This window comes from Anser brachyrhynchus (genome assembly GCF_964034855.1).
Source record: "Anser brachyrhynchus genome assembly, chromosome: 6".
Lineage (NCBI taxonomy): Eukaryota > Metazoa > Chordata > Aves > Anseriformes > Anatidae > Anser > Anser brachyrhynchus.
The window spans coordinates 19106451-19132478 of record NC_137700.1 but is presented as its reverse complement, the minus strand read 5'-3'; the positions used below and the strand labels follow the sequence as shown (position 1 = coordinate 19132478).

Sequence of the window (26028 nt, the reverse complement as noted above, 5' to 3'; positions counted from 1 at the left end):
TTGGTTTGAGGAAAAAACAGGAACTTAAAAATACATAGTTACTGCTTTAACTTAATCTAAGATTGCATCTGCTGGATGCACATGAGCACCTGACATAAACATATAAACCATTTTAATGATACATCCTGTCACTTGCTGAAACAAATAGACAACAGCAATAGCAGTTGCACTGGGCTGCCTTTTTTTTTTTTTTTTTTCTTTTGTGATGCTCTGCTGTGATACAAAATTCCCAAAATTCAACACAGTTACTGTGAAGAGAAACAGAAACTCACAACTACCTTTTCCTTCTGGACACCGTCTGTGGAAATTTGAGGACTGTAGTTCATGTAATCAGTTTCTGGTATGAAGCAGAACAGGAGCCTAGAACTTTCAGCCCCAGAAGGGCTTACAAGGGTTACTTAAGATTTAGTGTCCTCTATTATATATATATTGATTGGGAGCAAGTGTGAGGCTGAAATACTGAGAGTACTTAAATAATAAGAGTGCTTTTAAATGATACTGAGGACTTCAGGGCAATGGAATACTAGTGGAGGTAGAACATTAGAAAGCTACACTGCTCCTTCCTGCACGTTGGGAAATAACGAGCTTCCATTTGAACTAGAGTAATGCAGAAAGAACCTGCACTGTCTGATGTCAGTATTAAAATGCTTCCTTGGGAAATACTCAGATTCTAAAGTCTGATTTTTCTCTAGCCTTGCTGGAGAATATCCCAGATGTCTCAAAGCAATTGTTGTATATTTTAGGAAAGACAGAAGAACTAGACCTGTAACAAAAAAACCTTCTTTCTCTAAATCATAGATAATATATATGAGATTATTTTTTAGCAATCCATAACAAAATTGGAAGGTGACTTAATTTCCATTTTTAAAAGTTTAAGCTTTTATCTTAAAATGTTTTAACAGAACACTTTCTCTACTTCGACAGCTTCCTAAGTTGGGCAGTATATGAAAATGAGATATTAAATCTAAATTGGAAAAATAACTAAAATTCTCTGGGTTAAAAGTAGTTCAACACATATTGGATAATCACAGATAACTTCTGATTTACCTGACCTAAATTCCACTTGAGGGCATATGGCATAGTTTTCTTGTTTAATATTTTTTCTTGAAGCTTAGAAAATCGCATATGGATACATCAGGTAAGGGGACTTACATGGAATATGGGCTTTGGTGATCTGGAGAGTAATGCTGTTCTTTCAAACGTTCAGTTTGATTAAAAATGAAGTTTGTATTTCTTTAAACGTTGAAGCTCAAATACAATTGCTTTTGCACTGTATGAAAATATCACCTCTCCTTTTCTTTTTGCTATGCTTGCCACAAAAGCATAACTAGTTTTATCATGCCAAAACACTTTGCTGCTTTTGTTTATTCCAGCTGGTGAAAAGCAAGAGGACACTTCAATCTGTGTCCTTTGAAAACACAGTTGTTGAACAAAAGCTGCTATTTTGTGCTTTGCTGGTGTTCAGCCTGTTAAATGTAGCAGCAGTGAATTTCTGCCACAGTGTTTAACTGTATTAGAATAAAAGCTGTCAGAATCCAACTGGTCGTGTAACATCTCTCAGCTGTAAGCTGGTAAAGTTGTTTTTATGCTAAATCTAGATGTCCTCCTGATTTCTCAAAATGTAAACGTTGGAGGTGTCAACCCTCCCTGTAGACTTTGAAACAAAGCTAGGCCTCAATTCTGAGATACTTTGATAAGATATATAGTATTAATGAGTAGTGAATGTCACATATATTGTGTGACAGTTGTACACAGACATTATAAACATGGTATAAGATGTACTTCTTTTTAAAAAAAAAATCATGGTAAATTCATGACAGGCCCACTATATGGGAGAATAAGGAAGTCAGATGACCCTCAAGAAGTGTAGACAGACACGGGAAGCAGTTTGAAGAAATACTTTTTGACAACATCAGTGGTAGAACATGAAGAGGAGAAACAGTGCTGGGTGAGAACTTAGGAAAATGGTATATGGTTGCTTGTATTAGGACGTATCTTCTGTACGGCTCTGAGGCTGGCTGGCCTTCAGTTTTTTGCCTGTAAAATGGGGCTGATAGCTTTTCATTTTAGAGTGGGATATTGTGAAGATCGGTAAACCAAGTAGTCAGATACTGCAGTGATAAAAATACACGCATGTTTATAAAGGTAAACAAATGGTGTTTCTGTTTCCAGGAGTGACGTGCCTTGTAGAAGAAGTGAGAGATGCAGATGTAGGCAAGACTGAAGCAGTCTTCAGTCTCAAGTAATAGAAGCAGGAAACAGAGACGACTCAGAGATAAGGTAGTTGTGGTCAGATGTCAATGTGGCCTGGGAACTTGTTCTACTGTTCTGTGTTTCGCTTAGGTGTGAAACAGCTCTGGCTGGAAAGCTCTGATGCCAGCTGAGGACTGAATACAGGCCAGTAAGGTTTGATAACACAGATGTGAGATCTGGGTGGCAGAGAGAACTGGGCTTTGTCCGCAAATGACCTGTACGTGTAGCCATGGTAGGGAAAATGGAGTCTTCCACGGTCAAAAGTATTTTGGATACATCAAGGGTAAAGGGCTATTTGGAAGTCTAGGAAGCAAAATGTCACTGCAGTTCATGCAAGTGAAAAATAAAGCAGCAACTTTATTAGTCTGACTTTTCTTACCAGTACTCCTAATGTTTTTCAGCATTTAATTATCCAGGATCCTCTTGCAGTGAGTGAAGAGAAAATACGGCCATCACTAGAGAAACGTTTGGAAGCTATTATAAGTGGAGCAGCTTTGCTAGCTGATTCTTCCTGCACGCGTGATTTCCATCGAGAACGCATCATTGCTGAGTGCAATGCTATCCGTCAAGCTCTCCAAGACCTGCTCTCTGAATACATAAACAATGTAGGTAACCAGGCTTTTTCCCTCTTTTAAAAATGTAGATAATATGGAATATATTATTTTCCTTTTTCATGTAAATATATATGAATATATATATATATGAATAATATATGCAATAGAAGTAACTTGGCCATTATTGTCTCTTGTGATTGCTCATAGTTTAATCTGTATTTCTTAACATGGTCTTTACAAGATCAAAAGGAAATTTGTCTACATAAACCTAAGCAAAAGCTAAATATGGACCTCCAGAATGAGAAAAAAATTTGTCATACATTGTATAGAAAATGCTGTATTACAGGTATGACTTACACATATTTATATTACTTGATGCTTATTGTAAACTGTCACTGGGACAGAACAGCCATGATCCTTTGTACGCTAGCAAAAGTTTCTTCGTAATTTCATAATTTCACTTTCCAGTTGAGTCTTAAGGTCTGAGAGGACCAGAGATTAATCTCTGTTCCTGTAGAATGCAACAACTTAGATAATAATTTACTAATACATGAGTAGTGACAGTATCATTTTAGGGTGTTCATGCCACTACGTTTGATTTTCGTAAGGGCACTGAGTTACAAGTGTAGAAATGACTTAATTCCTACTTCAGAAAGCTAGGACTTTCAGTAAACCCAGAAATGTGGTTCTCTGGCATGCTTGTAGGCCAATTCATCTGTGAATTTATGAAAATGAATATAGTTTGATTGTGCTTTAAAAACAATTATTTGATTTAAAGAACGGATTTGGTTCTTACATCTGGCAGTTACATGATAGAACAGTGGAGACTCAGATACTATTAATGTGGGTACATAGTGTTAATACCATGCCTTCCCTCAGGAAACATTTTCTATAGGCATACTGTTCTTATCTAAAGAATGCTTCAAGATGATTCATCCACCACACTGAGAAGATAATTGTATGATACAGCTATTTGTTTCTTTTTTTTTGAAGCCAAAACTCCTTTCTCTTCTGTAAGTTATACTAGTTAACCCAGTCCAAAGCTGTTCTATTGAGACTGTTTTCTTCGTCTTATCCTATTGTCGTTAGGATAATGAAGTGTAGGGACTAAGATAATTTATGCATATCAGATGTTTTTTTCATTTTTCAGATATTGTACTTGTTGATCTTCTTTTGGATTTGTACTACCGGGTTGGGGAGTGGGTGGAGAATTCCATTTATTTAATTATCTGTGTATTCCAGTTCCTCTTTCAGTCCCTACACCAGATAAAAATGCTTGTATTAATTTTTATTTAGAATTTACCTGCAGCTTCTGTTGAATACAGCGTAATTCCTGAACCTCTCTGGTAGTTTTTTGCACTTGGGCTGCTTATGTGAAATTTCTTTAGCTTTAGTTAGCTCTGTATGTTGGTCTCTGATACCTTCTTGCAGCAGATGTCTGTTGTGGTATCTGTTCTAAAATGAATTAAGTTTACTGATAAATGACTGAAAGTTTAATAAGAGAAGACGTTGACCTGAAGTAGCTAGGAAGTGTGGGAGGATGCAAATATAGTGTATACCAACCCATATCAGTCCAAAGGATCACCATGGGTTTCTGGCAAGAACTCTTTAGTAGAATTCTGCATTTTTCAGGAGTCAAACTATATGAGTGTAAGACACATGGTCCCATGTAAGTCTTAAATTCTTCACTCTTGGAAGACAATTGTGATTAGCTTTCATATTTCAGAAATAATCACATTTCTAGGGTTACCTAAGGTAAGTGAAAAATATATTGCTCAATTCAAAATGTAAACTTGAGAAAGGCAGCAGCTGTTTAAACATGGTAAAAAGGGAATGTATAATATAATTTGCTGCAAAACACTGCATAGGCTTACAAGGACAAGGAGGGAAGTGAAAAGGAAGAAATACAGAAGATTTATATGTATGAGGTGTTAAACTAAGGTTAAATGGCAGAAGTGAATTTAAAGTTTTCAGTTTCTTTTAGTGCTCTTGATCTGTTTATACATTTAATATTTATCTTAGTGGAAGAAACTATCACCAACATTAGTTTATAGCTATTACTGAGACTGTATTGACTAAGTTTTTCATTGAGGATATTATCAGGTGTCAATTTCACAACTCTAACTCACAGAAGAACAGATCCAGGAGAAGGTGCTGATGTAGCACTGCCTCCTGGGCTGTTCTATTAATAATTTCAGTAAGCTAGAACTGTGAATTGAATGAGCTGTAACAGTTATGCAAGCCGTTTGTTAACACAGTATAATTTAAGGACTAGGTTGTGACCCCTTTCTTTCCCTGTCCCTGGGAATACTGCCATGCCCTGCAAGCAATCCCACTGTTCACATAATACTTAGTGTGAGTCCATGCATGTTGTCTCTTAGTGTATTTGTGCACTATACCCTGAGTGAGGCACTGAGAGATCTGCACTACAGCTTGAAGGTGAGTGTGAAGTTTTCCTTGATGAGTATCCACAGAGGATATACTGTTGCTCCTGTCTTTGTCCTGATGGGTATATAGTTCACAAAATAGAGTCTACTCTCTGTCATTTCAGTTTTTGTCAATCACTCTCATGAGTTGTATATAGCTGCTTCAGAGGGTTTTTTTCTGGTTAAGTATCTGTTTCTTGCTAGTATATTAGTTTGATTACTTCTGCCAAGGCTTCTTTCTATCTTGGTGTTGCTAATGAGAGCTGCATTGTTTCAGAGACCCCCCACACAGGAAGTGCCACCTTTGCAAACTCTTCTCTAGCACCTGGTTTTCCAGGAGGCTGTAAGAGATGCATTGGCACTGGTAATATGCAGTGCATTTCTAAGCCCCCTGGGTCTTGTTCTGGTGGTGAATGTGTCCTGGCTGGTATTTGCTTAGCTTTAACAGGATCATTTCCAAGGGCTTCAGTGCCTAAATTCTGTGTAAGCTGTGCATCCAAGTCTACTTTTTGAAACTAGCCCTCAGTGCCTAAACAAGTGTAAAGGAACTTAGGATATACTCCTAACTATTTGAAACACAAGAGGGAATATAGCTTTTTTTATTCCTATGTTTGTTTTATTTCTCAATTATTCTAAGTTTTTAATAAGTCTTAAGGACATCAAGTGAAATCAAGGGCCTCTTGGTGTCAGTGATAAAATGTAGAGGCTTTTAGTGCAAGCTGGGAGAAACATCTTTTCAGCAGATGCTGCCTTTTACATAAATGGCTACTTTTTGCAGAGGCTGCATCACAGTGAGGTGATTTGACAGACATTAAAGCAAAATGTTCTTTATACTAATAAAGACCCAGTCTGTCTTCAAGAAGCTTAAGGTTTTCCACTGACAAAATAATTCAGTTATATAGTAAATTGCAATTATATTTATAATTAATTATTCTAAAAGGCAGCAAACTTTTTGGGGGTATTTCTGAATTATTTATGTACCTTTGTTATTCTCTCTGAATTCTACTCAGAGACAGGTATGTATTTGTATTTCAGGACATCAAATAGCAGAAATTACTACTGTGAATTTGGATAGCTTATCAATGTTAGAATGATACTGCGGTATATGGATAATAATGCATTCGTAGGAGCAATCATTTTATTCTAGTAATAAGCACTTGCATTCTTCTAATGACAGGCTATTGTCATGTCTCTGTTCATCCTTCAAAATGGAAAGTTGTGGAATATATTCGAGTTCAACAATACTAACTTCATATTTCTTGAGTTCTGTCTGCTTTCAGTCCCAGTCACAATAAGGATATGCACTCATTTGGGTGATCAGAAGGGATAAGAGTTGTGATTGAATGTGGGTTAAAGTGGGCTGTAGTGAGCAGCAATTAGGATGACAAGCACAGCTTTTTCTGCCTTCATTAGTAGGGATACTATGTCTGAATAATTGTTCTGCACCATAACCTGTGGGTTTGAATAAATATCGCTGGTTAGGTTATTCAGACAAGGCTGAAAAATGCTTGGTGAAGACAGGTTAGGTATACTGATGGTGTGACAGCTGCATTCTTGACTTAGTTTCCTCTTTTGGAATGTTGTTTTATGAAATTGGAGCTTTATTAGTTTCTCAGTGTTGTTTTCAGGGTGTTGGTTGAGTGTATAGCTGTATTTTCTTATTCAAGCTTGGCTAGTATGCTGTATGCCTTTCCTTGTAGGTTGTGATTTCTTTCATATTTGTTGTGTGTTTCAAAGTCATCTGTTTCTTAGCTATGTTTTTATGCTGAAATTACCTACAGCACATGATGTCAGTAAAATTGTTTGCATTGTTGTTGCCATTTTAAAACTTTTTGTGAGTTTTCAAGGTTTGTATCTTAAAAAGATTTTCAAGTGGGAATCTGAAAGATTTATGTCAAAATATTTCTGAAAACGATATTCTTTTTTTTTTTTTTTTTTTAAATAAACATACCAACTTGATCCAGGCTCGAAAAATGTGTCAGTACCACAAAATAATTGATTTTGTTAAAAATATTTCACAGAGTGTTTCACACAAAACTCACAGGAACATGTGATTGTGCAAACCAGCGGCAACTCAGTAATTTAGTCTGTAGTTTTGGAGGTCCCTGTGCTTCTTGTGCCACAAGCAGGGGCTGCTGCCCGCTGTCCCACTGTTGCACCATACGTGCTGAGTGTGGCACAGAGCAGAGTGCCATGTCATCCCTGCTCACCCCAGGGGTGGTTTCAGCCTCCCGTTGAGACATTTAAGAAAATAGGCGAAAATTACTGATGCATTTTCCTTGGAAATGCAGCTGTGGAGCTTTATTTCTGGGGATTCCCTGAAAGTTGTCTGAAGCCTTGTGCTTCACCACAGGTTTGTGTCCAGAACTTCTCGATATGAGAGACATTTGGATTTGAGCCATGCTTGGATCTGAGCATATGAACTGCAACATTGTGAGCATGGGACCAGACAACCTGGGAACCCTGATAGTACAGGGATGCCTGAGACAGGGAGTGAGCTGGACCATGCTGAGCTTTCCAAAAAAAAATAAAAATGATATGCAGCGCAGAGCCGTGTATAGCCATGGGGAAGGTCTAGCTGTGGGAAGGATGAAAGCTGACGCACTGGGTAGTTGTTGGAAGTTGTGCAGTCAAATTGTAATTGCTGTCTTTTTCCTGGAACCTGAACACTGGAAACTTAAAAACAGAAAATGTATGGAAAAACAGGTGTGTACTGATGGCTTGGTTCTGGGCCTTACTGTTTATCTTGACTCGTGAATTTGAGTGCTGTGGAGTACAAAGGCCTTGCTTTACTCTTGTTTTGAGTGCTTGTCACCAGCAGCTTAAGGTCTGACCCACTGTCTTTGTGGAGACTGCCAGTGATTGAGAATATTTTGTTTAGTATTTCATGGTCATGTTTACTCTTTTGGAGTGGAAGAATTTATAGATACCTCAAAACTTCATGTTACTTGTGCTTTATGCTTTGCTAAAGATTTTTACCACTTTTCCTGGCTAGAGAGAAGACAAGACATTTCGGTTTATAGTCACAGTGGTGCAGTGTGTCTTGCATTTAAGCTAATTACTCTTGTCCTGAGCAGTGGATTTTTCATTTCAGTGCTCATAGGGAACATTTTTGGTAGTTCTGGAAGTTGCAAAAAGTCCCCTAAAAGAGTTATTTCAAGCTGAAGAAACTATTTTGTTCAGTTTAAAAAGGAAATGTTTCATGCTTTTTATTTAGAGTATTGCCCCCTGGTCTTTGTTAGATCATTACATCTGTTGGGAATATTTCCCATTATTTAACTGTATCTAATAGCTGCAGAAAAATGGATTAGAGATAGTAATATGCATGTGAAGATTGGTGCTCCACAAATACTAAATTAGGACACAAAATGATATCTCTTATGGCAGAAAATTCACACACATGAATCAAATAAGCAAACTCATGAAAAAGCTCCAGACACATTTGAATCTGCTACAGCTCTTTCTAGTAAAGCTTGCATTCTCCATTCACGTATGGATTCACCTAACCTCTTTCTGTCAGATGGGTTTATAGTCTTAATCTAGATCACTTTGCTTGGCAGAGCCATTACTATTGAAAAAATAAATAATGTGAAAAAACAGATGATTTGCATTTATGTTTTGGAGTAGGGGTGTAGTGAGCACTCTAATATGAATATTTTTGATGGTATGCTGAAAATGTACTTGGAATGTAGTATTTACTTCATGAATACATTTTTCATGACTTATTACACTGAAATCTCATGTCAGAACCTGCCAAATTCTGTTTGCTCTTCTATAGAGAACTGCTATGGTGATGTGTATTAAAATTTTGTTGCAAGGAGTTCTTGTCAGGTATCAAAAGTATTGCAACCAGTCCACAGGTTATATACTGGTAAGTCTCAATATTTTACTGTTTTCACACCGTTTGTCCCTTTTTTCTTGTTGTTTTTTGCTGTTGGTGAAACTCCTGGAAGGACATGATGAGTTAAGCTAAGTCACATACGTCATTATATAGAGCTCCGATGTCTTCCTGAAATCCTTTTTTCCTTTATTTCTATGCTGGCACACGTCCAAACAGAACTTTATTCATGTCTTTCTGTAAAAAGAATGGATTCAAATGTTCTTATTTCTCTGTTCATATTCAAACTTTTTCAAAAACTGGTTTTCTAGAGAAGTTTGGAAGTCATGTATAGCAAAATGTAAACTACATAAATTTCAAATTTATATACACAGTGTGATGTGTGGGTGGAAAGTGTCACTCAGATTTTTCCTATTCAGGGTTTTTTAATAACTTTATTGAATATGATGTCTTCAGGAAAAAAAAGATTAATTCCAGCAAAATTGATATGCCCATATGGCATATTATGCTGGCATTTACAGAGGAAAACATGTAGTTTTCATATTTCTTTTGCTGACATTGGTTGAGTACTTAATTGACTTTCAATACTCCTGTGGTGGGTTTCCATACGTATTATATGGGTAATTGAAAATTATTTCTCTAATGTTACTTTGTCAATCGGTTAGTTTTAAAGGAAAATTAGATATGAAATATTCAGGAAAAAGATTTTAGTGTGCTTAAAAAACAAAAGTAATCTAGTGAATTTCCTAAATAGATTTACAGTTAAAAAATAAGCTGCAGTTAAATTTATCTGTTTATATGTGGTCTTACAGAATTTGCAGTAAACTGGGATCTATAGACACGAGCTAGAGAAAGATAATGAAAGATTTTCTGTTCTTAAGCCCTGTTTTTCATTTAACGGTTCTGAGCCAAGCTATTTCTAGGATTAATCGGATCTTAACTTAAGGCTTGCATTGAAGTAATGTAGGGTGATGAGCGAGTCATGGCTCTGTAGAAGATGATTCAGTACAATAGTAATTTGAACGCGGTATACCTGAGAGCAGTGGAAATATATTAGGTTGCTGAAGACAAGATATTTTTTTTTTTTTCTGGGAACCTTCAGTACTTCAGTGTACCATTTTCTCTATTCCCCAGCTGAAATAGTTTCTTGATTATGATAATCAATAATTCATAAAAAATAATATTGATTATGATAATAAATAATAAAAAAGCATTGCAAATGAATATTACAAATGTTTGTTATCTGAACATCCACCTAGCTGTTTAACTTACAAGATTTTTTTTTTACAGTTTATGCTAAATTGCTGTCAGTACATGAGGTTTTTCTTGACCAATTTCTTATTTTCTTGGTGATGTTATACTGATCATTTTTCTAAATGTTATTAGTATGCTGCTTCTAGGAACACTGCTAGAGTCTGCTGTTTCAGAATGCATTTCTATTGGGTTTTCTCTCTGTGTAGGACGGCTGGTTTTTGTTGTCCAGATATACTTCTACATTGTATTTGGTTTCAGATTAGGAAGCATTTACTTCTTGTTTATGTAACTTAATTAACTTTAATTCTTATTAAAAAGATTAAAAAAATTCTTATTAAAAAGATCAGTCATTGATAGTTTAGAGGACTCCTATTAGAATATTTATATTATGAATTAATATCAAATCCATTTTTTTTAACAAACAAGAATTTTCTTTGAAGCAAATCTGAAATACTTCCCTTAAATTTTCAAATGTGATTATCTTACATAATCTTCTTAAATTATTGTCATAAATTCTTTTCTTAAAAAGGGTTTAATAGCTAAATAAGTAACCTGTCCCATCATAAATATATTTGCGCAATATTCAAATGCATGTTCAGTGCAGCAGTATTCTGGATGTTGTTTAAGTTGACGTTTGTCAGGCTTCTGACACTGTCTCCATTAGAAGAAAATGATGAAGCATGGACTAGACAAGTGGACAGCAAGGTGGACTGAAAGCTGGCTGACATGCAGTGCTCAGAGGGTTGTGATCAGCCCAAAGTCCAGCTGAGGGCCAGGCACCCCCAGAGGTTATGGAGTTCCCATCCCATACCTGACTGGGCATGGCCCCGAATAACCCCCTTGAGCTGACTGTGCTTTGAGCAGGGTTGGACTGGATGATCTCCAGATGCCTGTGCTGACTTATGTATGTGAAGTCTGTCCTGAACTAAATTCCAAAGTCTGTGCAACTTCCTACGTGTCCCTGCTGGCTTTGATTAATACAAAGTTTAACACATTTTTTTTCTAACAGAAGATTGGAAGATCTTCTGGTAATGAGGGCAGGGCAAGAAATTAGATGGATTTGAAGTAGTAAGAATATTCTCTTGTATTATTGTAATGGTGACCAGTAAGAATGATCAGAAGGCTGAAAAAGTAAACAGACAAGCAAAGTCTCATCATCATATTATTACATATATATATATATATAAATCATTTCAAGATCAGCTTTACTCAAAAAGTGCCTCTTGTGGTTATTTTCTAAGCTTATGGTACCAGTTGGCACATTTTCCTTCTGTTTGAGTATGTGAAGCAAATAAATGTCTCAAATCAGACAGCTGCAAAGCTTAGTAGAATACATTAAATAAAGTAAATCATTCTAATTGCTCTATAGATTGGAAAATCCTTGCTATCTTAGGTTATTCTAAATTTTATCGATTGTTTCGATAGCAAAAGAAGCAAAATTTAGAAGCAAAAATTAAAACAAGCTTATACAAAGATGAAACAGAAGGATAGGGCAGCTACCTAACTAGAGGCTGTAGTCAGCAATAATCTAGGATTATCTTTTCTATTTGATAGCAATGTTTCTAATTTTTTTTCAAAACCTTAATATTGTATAGGAAGAATTATCTGTCTGTAAAAGGACTGTAAAAAAACGGTTGAAGGAATTCCTCCTGCTCCTTCCTTACAGAATATATTTAGCTCTTTCCTGGAGAAGCAAAGACTAGTAATGAGTTTGAATGCAATGTAATAGAAGAAAATAAGAACTTTAAATAAGCAACCACTTACTTCAGCAACCACTCTTTAAATAAGAACTGCTTTGCTGAGCAGTACATTGTCACACAGCAGCAAAAACTTCTTGGCAAAGAAGTCTCATCTCTGTCATCTTGCAGGACCCGAGACTGTCCCTTTCATGATGGAAGGCAGCTCTGCATGAGTCTGTGTGTTGCATGTGACACAGAAATGCCAGGCGGGGCTCATGAAAGAACTGGAAAGTGTTTTTTGTAGCATTAACTTCTGTGCTTCTCCTCCAGCTTGTCCATTCCTCCCATAGTGGGCCAGCAACCATCTTCTGGTGACATTAGCAGTTAACTTAGCTTTTTGTATGAGGGAGGCTGTAGGGTCCTTATGGAAGCATTTGAAGACATCTGCCCTGGGACACAGCTTGAAAGTCACCAGCATGGCATGACTGACTCTGGTAAGGCATCTCTGTGGTCACGGGGGGGTGAGACATACCATATGATGAAGGAAAGGATGAGGTTAGAAGGTGGCAGATGACATTCCCTTGAGCATGATTTTGCCAGTTCAGTTTCATTCAGTATCTGGGGAAGGGTTGGAATACAAAAGAACCTACTAGTAGTATTTGTATATATACTGAGAGTTTGTTTCCTTGTGAGCTCTTGGCATGCAAGTAGTACATTTAACAGCGATTCAGCTGATCATAGTAGCAGGAAATTGTTACCTTATCAAATTTATAGCTACTTTAGAAAGATTTATCTAAATTTAGTATTTCAGAATCCACTTAACAATTTTATATCCTATGATCTGTTCATGAGCTGGAACTTAAATACAAGAAAGAAAAGACTGGAATTTTGCTGTACAAGATTAAAATGAAATATTACATTTGCGTAATAACTGAGCTATTCTTTCATATTATCTCTTTTCTGAAGAAAGCTGCTATGCACTGTAAAAAACAACTCAGTGATGAAGAAAATATTGCTTGTATTTGGTTCTATGGCAGAAATTAACAATAATTTACCAGTGTTATTGTAAAATGCAATAAATAATATTTAATATTTAACATTGCTGTTAGTACTTAATGTTATGTTTAATATTTATATATTTTAAGAAATGTCAGAATCCCTGTTCTTACTGTTTTTATGCAAGAGGTAATAATACTGCTTTGCTTTCTTTCGGCTCAGGGAGGACTGTTTTACCTAATGTTTTGCCAGGCAGATGAAACTTTGCTAACAGCTTCGGCAGAGAAGCAGCCAGCTTGACAGACCTCATGTGATGGGTGGGCGTGCTGTTAAATGTTTATGCTCTCAGTGTATTCTGTATGCAGTTGGTATTATGCTATTTTAAAAAATGAGGTAACGAGGCAGTTATGGACCTACCTATTCTGGGTTTCAGATGAAAGGTACCTGTATAGTTAATGATTGATGTATGACAGGCTTGAATGTAAGACAACACAGACTTTGTATTTGCTTCTTTTTGGGCAGAAATCATGTAATTATAAGACATAAGGGAGCTTTGCAATTCTTTCAGAATTTTTTACTGGAGCTTTAGGCACAAACTGATGGATTTATTCTGGAATAGACTGTAGTTCATTCATGTGCTCCACTTGAAGAAGCTTTTTTTTTTAATTTTACATGAGTTTTGTTGGCTATAAAGGAAGAATAGCTTCATTATGTATTGAAATGGCTTTTTCCCAGTTGGTCTGAGAATCTAAAAATATACTATCAAATGTCATTATTTTATGTGATATATTTCACAGTTTAAAGCACAAGTTTTTTTCCGGAGTTGAAATTAAAATTGCTGACAGTAAGGAAATAAAATGATTGATGGACTGTTTACAGTTGACCAGCTGCTAATGAATTCTCATTCAATATCTTGTTGGCTTGTGCTGAAGTAATACATAAAGCAACCGTGAAAATAGCCTCAAGTTCCTAAAGAACAAAAAAGAAAAAAATAACTTATTCTGACACTTTTGATCTATGGACTATTATATAAGCTGTGAATCCTGTTGTTCTGGGATGATGTGATTGATGGTATCATTTTTGCTGTTTGATTGTTTACTATTTACTGACTGTTACTGTATGTTATATTTTGGCTCAAGGCAGAGAGAAAGGTTGCTTAGTTTCCTTCTTTGGCCTCTGTAACGTCTTGTTCAGGTGAAGCTTTCCTGAAGGAAGGAAGAATACACTTCCTTTGAGCATGGCTGAGCATGCTCAGCTGAGATAAAGTTCAGGAGTTTCCTGAGCTGGGAACTGAGGATCTCTTGGAGGAGACTTCAGAGAAAGAAGGTACTGTTTTCTCAGGATCCGGTGGGGTTTATGTACAATTTTTGCATCTCCAAAAAAAAAGAAAAAATAAAAATCAATGAGAATACTTAGCTTGATCACCAGCTTAAAGGAAAGCATGATGAGCAGGGGAGGGGATTGGCTAACTGACACTTTGACTTTTAGTATCTTTTATCCAGCAGGACAGAGTTTTCACTCTTTTGGAATTGTGTTGCGACAAAGCGTAGCGTTAGTGAGTCAAAGCCTTTTTGTTTCTCATAAGGAGGAGGTGGAGAAAGCTCCATTTCAGTTCTGGCCAAGAGGGGACCAGTCTCCTGCGGCTCCTAAGAGCATCTTCTCAGTGACTCATTACTTAAAAGTTTTTAAGTCTCTGTCTTGATGAGTTGGTTCTTTCAGTATGAAAAGGAATGAGTTGCCCTCTCAAATATGCTTTCAAAGTATAGAAAAAATCTCAGGTGTTTGCAGACAAGTACCTCATTGTGTGCTTGGCTCGTGTGAGACAGGCCATTGCCTATCTCAAACTGTGCTACATAAAACACTCATTCTTATCTCTGCTGCTGAATCTCAACCGTATAAAGGCCAAAATCCCATTACTTTTAAAGGTCCAATCTGCTGAAGCCAATGGTGGAACTTTGACTAACATTAGTGGAGACAGACAGTCATCTTGTTTCAAGTAGTTAAGCTCAGCTCTGTGTAATTTTCTTTAAGGAATCTTTTCTGCTTTTTAAAGAGTGTGGTTTGTGCTGAAAGTCATGCTTTTTATTGTTACCTACATTGAAAGACACCCATGTTTATTGCAATGTCTTATACTTTCTTTGAAAAATATAATTCCTTTTTTTTAAAAAAAGTCTTTTTACTGTCCCTTGTTTATATGAATTGTGTTCTCTTTGATGTTTTCACATTTCCACTATGCCATTTTTCTATTTTCTTTTTCTACTGATATTCATGCTGCAAGACAGAAGAATTCCTGCTGAAGCTGAAGGAATTTCATTACTTCTGCACAGTATAGAAGAAATTTAGGCTTGACCTAGTGTTTAAGCTAAGCAAACTAGTAAAAGAGAAAAGTTGCATAAAATGTTGCGAATTCATCCTGTTTTCCTCACTCATTTTTTATCAATGTTTTGTTGCCGATTAAATTTCTAACCATAACCAGACTCTGTATGTCTCTTTTGGCCTCAAACTGTGTGTAACCACTCAGAGTCTATGCTGTTTGTCCTTGTAGGAAGCCTTATTACTCACAGGCAAATGTAATCTATCATCTTTTCCTTGAACAGTTCCCCTTTTCCCTCTACCCCAAAAGAAATCAGAAAAGATTTATAAGGTTCTGCAATCCACGAAGTCTGCTTCATCATCCTTAAATAAAGTATATCTGAATGCAAAGCTATTATTTTTATATGAATTTTGGGAGCAGAGTATTTTACCTTTTCCTGTGTGCTTTTACTAAAGGTAAAAGATGCATTTTTTGAGTTATTGCCCCAAAATAAAAGCTTTTTTTTTTTTTTTGTCAGAAGAAAACGAGCGTATTTACTTTGAGGTGTCCAAACAGAATGAAGTATTTAAGCTGAAATGATACCATCAGTTCCCACAGTAGTGTCTTCAAGGTGCTACTATCCTATCCTTCTGATGCAACATAGCATCTTACTCAACTTGTCTACCTCATCTGCGATGGCAGTAAAAATGTGTTGAATCTAGATGTCACTGTGTTCACTACTCTTCCCCCAGAGGATTGCATCTGATCAATGTAAATGAGCAGTTTAATCTGCGCCTTCCCATTGTCATCATTTCTGCTTATTTGTTCATATTAATCTGTTACCATACTGGCCAGATAATGTCGTTTTGTCAAGTTCTTTGTAGTTATTCATGGTTGGATCTTTTTGTTCAACTTTTTTGTATGCTTCTCTTACTGTTTTCTCTCCTATCTTTCCTCATTTTCAGATATTGTTCCACCCCTTCTCTTTAGATAGAATGATTTTTTTTACCTAGTTGGATGTATTTCCTAAAGTTCTTGGCATAGACGGATATGTTTTTCAGTGAAATGCTGATTCATTTTTGGACAGCTTTAAAGGAGATTATTGCTTTTCTGCCTGAGTAATAGCTGCATGGATCTCAAGAGTTGTTATTGGTAGTTAGCACTGTTCATTCTCATTCTTAATTGCTGGTTTCCTTATTTATCTCTTCAGTTCTGTCTGTCAGACATTACACTTAGGAAAGGAACATCTCACAGAATTTCAGCTTAGTTGTCTAGTTGATGCTGCAAGTCAAAGATTTGCCTTTTATAATGTTTGCTTATTTTGTAAATTATTTTCCAAGGTTACCTTTATCACTTAGTCTTGAAAACTGTGTGACTAATGGGAAAATATGCTGCTAAAGCGTAGCAGACCTCTGACTGCTTTTGATAGGCAGCATTATATATGCTCATTGTCCCTTGTATTTGGATTAATTTTCATATGAGCAGTACTTTAGTGTCCTTACATTTTCAAAACCTTTTTTTAGTAATTGTCTTCCATTTATTTTCCGTTTCTCTGTTCCCCCAAACTCTTAGATGAAACAGGTCAATAGCAGTAACAATTGATTTTTAACAAAGAAACTTTGATATGTTTATTTGTCTTCTGAATCAGTTAGAAAATTGAGATGTAAATGTTTGTGTATGATGGCAATGTCTGCTTTTTCCCTGTGCTCAGTTACTCCTTCCAGTTCACGTCTATAAGGCCAGCTTTATCACTCTTAATGATTTACATTTGGGTGCTGTCCTTCTGATTACTCAGATACACAAAAGATATTTAATACTACAAAAACTGGAAATAAGATGTTTTTCATTTGCGAGGAAGGCAGAAGTCTGTTTCTTGATCAGGTTGATTGCTTCTGTGTCTTCAATCTAGACTTAAATTTAATCCTTCCCATTTCTTTCTTATGTAGCACTTTATCAGCCTGTACCTCCTTTTAAAACCCACCCTTAAATATCTTCTGTGTTAGCTCCGTATCGTTTTTTTAGAACACGTATTTTGTTCCTGCAACGTAATTTAGTTGCATCCAAAATGCTTATATCCACTTTCTTTACATCTCTTCTCAGAAGTGACATGCAATTATTTCTGCATTTAAATCTGCATTTCAAGTTTTAGCTAGTGTCGTATTCCAGTAACTGTTGTATTTTTGTGGTATGAGGATTGTCTCTTCACAACTGCCCCACCTGGAATTTTGTAAAAGAAAATCTATAACACAAAATCTTTCAATAGGCCATTAATGCTAACTTCCGAAAGCAGAAATTAATTTGTTCTTTCTGTAAAAATAATTTGATTTTTAATAAGATTTTTGCATATTACATGAAGCAATCTTAGAATGTAATTTAGCATAAATCAACTGAAATAAGTTTATAATCTTGTGTTTCTTTTGCTAAAGAAGAGGTGGAAGTTCAAAAATCCTGAGCCAAAATGCACACAGGTAGAGAATAAAAGAAAGAACAAGTGCCGAGGAGTCAGGCAGCAATTTACATTACACTTGTCACTTGAAATTCAAATGATGAAATTGATCCTGCAGTGCAGAACAGAGGCAGATCTTACCCTTGTTTGGGACCAGTTATCTTCAGCACAATTCCTTGTAGGTTCAAGGGGTCTTCTACAGAAATATAGCAGAAAGCTTCAGGGAAAGAGTAGCTTAGAAATTGCAGCATTTAAGCTAGAGAGTAGATATGACTCTTCCCTAATTCTTAGGAATTATAACCTCTTAAAAATGGAAATAGAAATTAAATCAACAATGCTTAGCTTCACTAATTCCATCCCTATTTATGATTTTAAAAAAAAGTTCTAAAAATTGTGTTGGTCATTTCACATGCACTGTATCTGTCTTTATGAAAGCTTGAAATTTTGGAAAGTATCCTGCTTTCTTTTGTTAGATCATCATGAGACTTTCAGTCAGTTGTATAACCTGTACAGGTTATACTTGATAACCTTTATCAAGGTCTCTGGGATATCTGGGTGTAAACCTACTAAGTGTACAAGTAGCAATTACAGTCATTTGGAAAAGGAACTAAGGGAAAAGAGTAAGCCAATACTGAAAAGCTGCTTGTGAAGAGAAAAGGATTAATTTGTTTTCTGTTGTCAGTGTGGATGTGAGAACCAATAAAGGGCTTACATTGTAGTTAGGAAGTTTTAGGTTAGGCATAAGGAAAAATATCCTAATAGGAAGAAGAGTTAAGTGTGGACATAGATGGATGGAGATTCCATGTTCCAACCTCAACATACTGCAGATTTCGAAAGAAATTACAGAAGCATCTATCACGGTAAAGTTGATTTTACTTTCAGATAGGGGGGACATCATCTTCACCCCTTTCAGTTCCTTTTAAAACATTCTTTTTGTAAACACTTGATGAAAGTGGAGTTAGAACACTTTCTGCTGAGATCTGTTATTCATATGTATTTAAGGCTTTAGTGTGTAAAGAGATACAAAAAACCCTCCCGACTTGTGTTGTGGTAGAAAGAAAAACTTGATTTTTATTTACATGTGACAACATTAGCATATTTGTGAGTTTGTATTTGCAGGATCTAGTAGTGAAGTAAAAGGCACTTGAGTCAGACAAGCTGTAGTGTGTGCTCAGTAGGCAGCAAACCTCTTCAGTTCTGGAAATTGAAAGGTATTTAACACTTTGTTTTAACTCCAGTGCCTCAGCCCAAATAGTTTTTTATTTATTGCATTCTCAATTGTGACAGTCAGAACTTGGAGAAAGAGGCAAAATGCAGAAGAGTAAGGAAAAAAAAAAGAAGTGTCTAAATAATGCTTCAGCATTAGACAAGAAAAAAAATCCTCTTCTTGAATCTTAGTTATGTATGTAATTATACCATAGATAACTATTTTTTCCTTTCCTGAAAATGAAAATAATGCCTTTTCATATTAAAGTCTAGACTAATCATGTGAGTTATAGGTTCTTTACATGTAAAGATAAAGTTACCAACAGCAAAAGGTAGAAGACAGGTGCATCCTCCTTACTAGAAAAATAAATCAGTTTCAATATTTCATTTGAATGAACAAATGAAAACAAAATGTGTCCAATACGAATGGTTCAGTTAGTGTCTTTCCCTGCCTCATTTATAACACACTTTTATAAAACTGCTGAAATTATTAAAGTACATAGTGCTGGAGGGACACATCATTTGTTATTTATGAATGTTCTCATCCCTAGCTGATGAGTTTTTGTTCTCTAAGAAGCACAGAATTAGTATATAGAAAGCCTAAATTATTTGACTTTGAAATATATTTCATTGGTGCAATTACTTTGGGATTAGATTGTAGATAGAGCTAGTGCTGAATTGCATCCACCGTAAAGTCTGTTTCTTAAAAAATACAAAGTGAAAAGTACCCTCTGAAAGCTGGAAGATGTGTTCTTATGTAACTGAACATTTTCAATTCCTTCAGTGTTCATTACAATAACATTCATTCTGTTTAGGTCATTTGATATTAATAAGGCTGTGATGTTGATCCCAAGAAATTCTATATTAATGAAACATTAATTAACACTCACTTGTAAATTACCATCATTACATGCATCGTGGCTGTAGGTGGGGTGATACTTTGAAGTGTCCACGATTATGAGTGTATTAGGTCTTTAATGGAACAGGACTGGGTATAATGAATTCCATGTTGCAGAGCCATTTCCTGTTACACAGAAGGTGCTCCGTTGTAGCTATCCATCTAAAGAGACAGTTTTAAGAATGATTTATTTACATACAAAATTGATGTTGATAAAGTAGACTCAAAGCTCTGTGCCATGTGGGATTTTCACAGTTGTACACGTTGCACTTCAGCTCCACATAAAAATTCTTAGCAAGGTTCTAGTGGCAAAATGTTAATTCCTTAGGTGTTCATTAAAATAACATTAATCATGAACTCTGATGATGTTCACATTGATTTATTCTGAAACTTTATAATTAAAATTAATCAGGTTCTATAATTAGAGCAGGAGAATGGAATTTGGCCTTGTTATGTTAGGATAGCACTATTAATTCACTTAAATGTTAGAGATAAGATTAGGCATTTAGTGAGCATCTGCTTTAGGTACAGATCATACAGTCAAACCCATATAGAATAAGAGGTTCATGTATGTATTTCTGTGTTGGAAATTGTTCTGCACTACTTTGTGAGAAAGATTTTAGTTTGTTCGTTTACCATTTTGATGGACTTGAGAAAGCTGAAAAATTATTCTGCTTTCTGGTGAGCTGAACCTCGGTTTTAACTCCCAGCAGGAAATCTGTAATTAAATCTATAGGGTATCAGATAACATCTATGCTTTAGATGGCCGTATGGATGTTATTCAAACTACCTGGAAGTCATCAGTTTGTCATTACTAATTACATGACAATCATATTTCTTGGTCAGAAATGGAAGTAAAAAATATTGTTATTATGCTACTCTATCATTCATTGCGAGAACAAAGAGAAGAGGTGACTTTTCTTGTCAAAGTAAATTTACTTTCAGTAGGACTTGAGTGTTAAAAAATTCACGAGGCTTCAAGGGAACTCAAAAGACTCACCGAAGGACTTACTAACACGCTACCTTTGGCTCTATTGCGACCCTGGCCTACAGATTGTTGGTGTCTGAGGAGGGCGTTCTGGGGAAGCACTGCAATGTGCTTACACCATTCTTTAGTTCTTTCTCAGGCTTCATCTTTTAGCTGCTGTTCAAGACAGCTTACCAGGCCTTGAGGTACCTTTGATGTGACTGTGTAGAACCATTACTATGTTCTTTTACAGATATTTATGCTTTGTTCCTGAAAATATGGAGAGATGTTCTGGATTTTTTTGTCGTTATGTTTAAAGATCAGACTAAAATTTTTCATTAGGTGCTGTGTTACAAAGAGAAAAATTCAGTCTTCCAAGAAGTTACAATGATACATTGAAAATAACCTCTTAAATCATGTTACTGGTTTCAATTTATATTCAGCTGATAACCAGTAAACTATTGAGTGGTTGCTAGCCTTTTGAAGAGAACCAAGTTGATTCATATCTCAGCAGTTGTCAGGGACATTTAACTTATTAAAACTTCTGGAAACCGGGGCTACTCTTCAATATTTTAAAGTTTACCTTTTCAGTAAAGGTATTTCTGCTAGACCAGTTGGGAACTAAGTAGAGCAGCTTGTATTTGACACTATACGTGATCGTGTCATTTGTTTACATTAAACGTATCTGAGTAGCTACGTTACTAATAAAGCAAATTCCTTTGGTACTGGAATCCTGGGTTTATTTTTCTTGTCCGTGGTGGTGCACTTGCAGACTTCTTTTTCCATTCATGTTTCAGTTTTTGCAGAATTTCTGTTCTCTTGTCCAGTCTGAGGATTGGAAATAACAGTAATGGATTGTTGTGGTTTGTTGTATGCTGTCAAATATATACATATATGTATATATATGTACATACACTATATATATATGTATACTTGTATCAGTAAAAACTGTGTATATATATTATTATTACTATTATTTGTTTATGGTAGCCCGTGGTCCCTTGCAAATAGTGTGTACAAAAACTTATACTGCACATTTTGATCACTTTTTAATTGAAATGGCCATTTGCTTTTTTTGTGTTGATGTTACTTTGGTTTGTAATTTTTTAATATACTTACATGTATTTAGGTCTCGAGACGTGATAATTTGTCAGATTAATCATAAATCTTCATCTATACCTTATTCCTCAGATAGAACCAAATTTCAGAAACTTGTGCTCAACTTCCTAGTAGGTGTTTCAGCCCAGTAAACTGCTTTAAAACCACAGTTCACTGATGGATGGTGTAAGTTGTTGCTTGTTGATTTATGTTGAAAATTAGCTGGTTTTTTTTACTATTATCATTTATTTATTGATAGAGGTTACACTATTCATCAGATTGTATTATTCAAGCATAATAAGTTTGCCTAGTTCTCTTGATAAAATGTTTTACCAAGGTTTGCTGGTATCACTTGACTGAGATTGATACTGGTAGCTACCTCTATTTCTGTTTTATGCATCTTATTTCAAATGGAAATGCTATATGAAAGTGACCTTCTGTAAATAAATATATGACCCTACACCTACAGGTTCAGCCTGCTTTCTTCTTGCAAATTTATAGCTTATAACACTGTTCTTTTTTCTACATATGATAGGTCTTTGTTTAGACCGTGTAACTGAAGCATTTAGTATTTCTGTGTGCTTTGAGTCAGTATATAGCTAGCAATAATCTCTTGGAAAGCCAATGTGCATACACCTAAAGTAGGACCTAAAGAGTAAGTCCTTGTCTGGGTTAGCTTTATGTATATTATTTTTCGTTAATATAATTTAGGGAAGGTACCTACCTGTCATCTAATGTCCTTGTAGACATACGTCTTGCTGAGAATAGCAAGTTTCAAATTGATGCTGTCCATGAAAAAAACAGTATCCAGTGGTGCTTACAGAAATGTGTGTTTTAACTCTCCACGTTGGGGTGGATATTCTGCTTCTTTCACTTAGTTCGTTCAGCTTTGAGAAGAGGAGATGAGGGGAGGCCTTATAGTGGCCTGAAGCTCCCTCACGAGGGGAGCGGAGGGGCAGACCCTGAGCTCTGCTCTCTGGGAACAGCGACAGGACCCGAGGGGACGGCATGGAGCTGGGACAGGGGAGGGTCAGGCTGGGTGTTAAGGAAAGGTTCTGCACCCAGAGGTGGTCAGGCACTGGGACAGGCTCCCCAGGGCAGTTGTCACGGCACCGAGCCTGTCCAAGTTCAAGAAGTGTTTGGACAATGCTCTCAGACACATGGTCTGAATTTTAAGTGGTCCTGTGCAGAGCCAGGAGTTGGACTAGGTGATCCTTGTGGGTCCCTTCCGACTCAGGATATTCTGTGATTTAAGCCCAAGGATGCTGTGTCTGTCTGTCAGAGCACTGGAAAGAAATAGTTGAGGTCAAAGAGTGGCCCAGCTGGGTTAGAGAGCCTGAAATTGATAGAGATAATACAGCAGAGCTGTGGGGTGCAAAATTGCTCCTACTTCTGTCACCCTGTTTTCTACCAGTCTCTTATTGATATATTGGTCTAAAACAACAAATGTTTCAAGAGAGGTCTAAGACAAACCACAGTCATTAACGAAAGCTTCATTGTTGAGGGAAAGTAACAAAAGGAGAAACATTTGTGTTACGTGAATGTGTGTGTATACCCAGTTGTGCTTCTTTACTCAGTTTTATCAAAAATATTTTGTCTTGGCGTAAGAAAATATTTTTCATGCTTTTATCGAGAAAATTGATGGCTCTAAGTTCATTAGAGTGTCTAACATGGAAACTATTCCTATCATATAGTTCTCCATAAACTGGAAGTACTTGGAACCTTTGAGCACCAGTGCATTTTGAGTAATTGCATCAATGCCAGAACCCCATTCACACACCGTAAATATTAGAGGGTAGTCGGTCAAAGTAAAAATAAGGAAGGGCAGAGTAAGAGTAACTGAAATAATCTCTTGGAAGGATGGCATTTGAGTCTAAGAACTCCAGCCTTCTATCATGACTAGAATGGCTAAACATTAAACCTTAAAATAGCTTTGAAAGAAAGCAGTTAACTTCTTCCTGCAGTACAAATGTCACTCGACTCCAGAATGATGGCTGCATTTTTGCTTTCATTTTATAGTTAGCAAAATGTATTTTCAAACTGTGCATAGTAAAATTCCAGAGCTATAGAAGATGACCAGAAATTCAAGAACCCACATAGTAAAGATATAAGAAACTGAAATGTGGAGGCTTAAGATGAGTCTTAAAAAGACGAGTAATGTTTTGAATAACAAATAATTTATGCAAAATATGTTACAAAATCTAAGATGCTAAATAAATAAACAGTACAATGTATTCTGTTTTGACACTGTTTCCACTTAAAAGATAGTGAATGTAGATTAATTTGTTAACAGTATTTTGAAGTTATTCTTCGTTATAGTTGCTTTATATTTTGTACAAACAGTTGAATTGTAATTTTAAATTTCAGTCTTCTGCTTTGAAGCTACATGAAAATATGGTGGGATAAACATTCAGAAAAATAGATTGTGGTTATATAATTTCTCTTTATTATAAAAAAGTTGCTTCACCATATGAAACTTTTCTCCTGTATTTCGGAAGGCTTCTGTTCCCTTTGATATTTCACCCAGTCAGTATGGTATGCTATGTTTCTAATTTCTGTAATCTTTTATGATTACAAATTGAGGGTAGTGTTATAAAAGTAATTCTCATACAGTATTGAGAAGTCTTGAACATTTAAAACTGATGAATGGGATATAAGAATGCTTCAATATTAAATGGTAGACAAATAAGCAATGTAGTAATTGTTAAAGACTTAATACTACATTTGTGGCTGAAGATTTTTTTTTTCTTAGCTAGATGCAACATGTTAAAGGACTATTAACCTTTACCATTTGGTCCAAATAACTATAATTTCCAGCAAAGTAGAAGTTTCTTGCTTTTGAGTAACATTTTACATTCTAGCACTAATATAACTTTGAGGGCTTATTTTTGTTGCCACATCTGTCAGCAACTGTCTTTGACAGAAGTGGGTTTTGGCCCTTATATCTTTAAAATGAAATACAAATGCCTGGTTTGGCAGGCTATGCTTTCAGAGCAGATTTTGTAAAGACAGCTGCCTATTGAAGCCTCCTGTTCATGTTGTCTTGCAGAACAGTGGGGCTTTACAAAACTTCGTCAGTGTTGATTAACAGTTGCATACATAAACTTTGTTGTTAAAATACATCTGTTCATCACTACATTTTTCTGATTTAAAATCAGGCTGTTTTTCAAGGCAACAGGCAAGTCTGAGGAAAACTGCGAATATAATTTTTTTTTTTTTTTTGATTTTCATTTATAAGAAAACTTGGCTATGTATTTCAAGAATTTCTTAGAAGTCTGAGTAGTTAAACCATCCTTTTGGTTAATATATTACTTCTGGAACAAGTAGATAAAATTCTACACTTTAAACATGGTAAAAATGGTGCATATTCTGCAAAGGACAGAATTTTAGATTAAAGTTTTCTGGGCACAAAAGCAGTAACAAAATGATCCCTACAAAACAGAGTAACTGAATAACACAAGAAATAACTTTTGTTAATTTAAAACTTTAGAAACTGAAACTTGTAAGATGTAATTAAATTATGGTACTGTACATACCAGCTGTTCTTGGTAATTGAAACTTTACAATATGAAAAATACATTACATCTGTACAGTTTATACAGGTAGGTAGGATGAGTTTTGAAAAAAGATTCACTTCAAGGGTCATACTCTGAAGTCAAAAAATACTGCACAACTTAACTAATTACAAATTGTAGACTTGAAACAATTAATCTTTGTGGTTCTTTTTTAAATTGAACAGGGATCCTAGAATCCATATTATTATGTCTTCTCATTTCTGTCAGTAATGTTACGTAGAATTTGGTTGCAGCCTCTGCTACAGGAAAAAAAATAAATCACCACTACCACCAAAAAAACCCCATCAGTTAGGCCAGCTGCTGACTGTGTTCCTTGATTCGTGCTGCTGTTGTTATTGTGCTCAGATCCAGATCAGTTTCTAGGTGTGTTTCCACTGTTTCTTCCCGGGCATTCGAGTCGTAACCCTTGTGAGCAAGCAGTTCATGATGTACTCCACAATAACTTATTGTGGGCTGATCATAGGCAAGAAATGTTGACACATTCATAGCCAGCGGAATCTGGGGGAAAAACAAAGATGAAAACGAGCCAGTTGCCAAGGCATAAT

General features: G+C 35.8%; 2 protein-coding genes across 28 annotated transcripts in view; one reads left to right on the top strand and one right to left on the bottom strand.

Moving 5' to 3' along the window:
• The window catches only part of CTNNA3 (catenin alpha 3), a 488015-nt gene that overhangs the window by 109425 nt on the left and 352562 nt on the right, over positions 1–26028 (top strand). For all 26 annotated transcript variants that reach the window (XM_080597472.1, XM_080597453.1, XM_080597454.1 and 23 more), the window contains one exon: positions 2655–2858. In XM_080597472.1, coding sequence (XP_080453598.1) covers positions 2655–2858 — 204 coding nt within the window. The remainder of the gene's footprint in view (positions 1–2654; positions 2859–26028) is intronic.
• LRRTM3 (leucine rich repeat transmembrane neuronal 3) overlaps positions 13542–26028 on the bottom strand; it is a 133480-nt gene continuing 120993 nt past the window's right edge. Inside the window, exon 3 of one of the 2 annotated variants that reach the window (XM_080597517.1) lies at positions 13542–25981. In XM_080597517.1, the coding sequence (XP_080453643.1) occupies positions 25772–25981 (210 nt within the window). In that variant the 3' untranslated portion in view covers positions 13542–25771. The remainder of the gene's footprint in view (positions 25982–26028) is intronic. The other variant, XM_080597519.1, reaches the window with a different exon arrangement.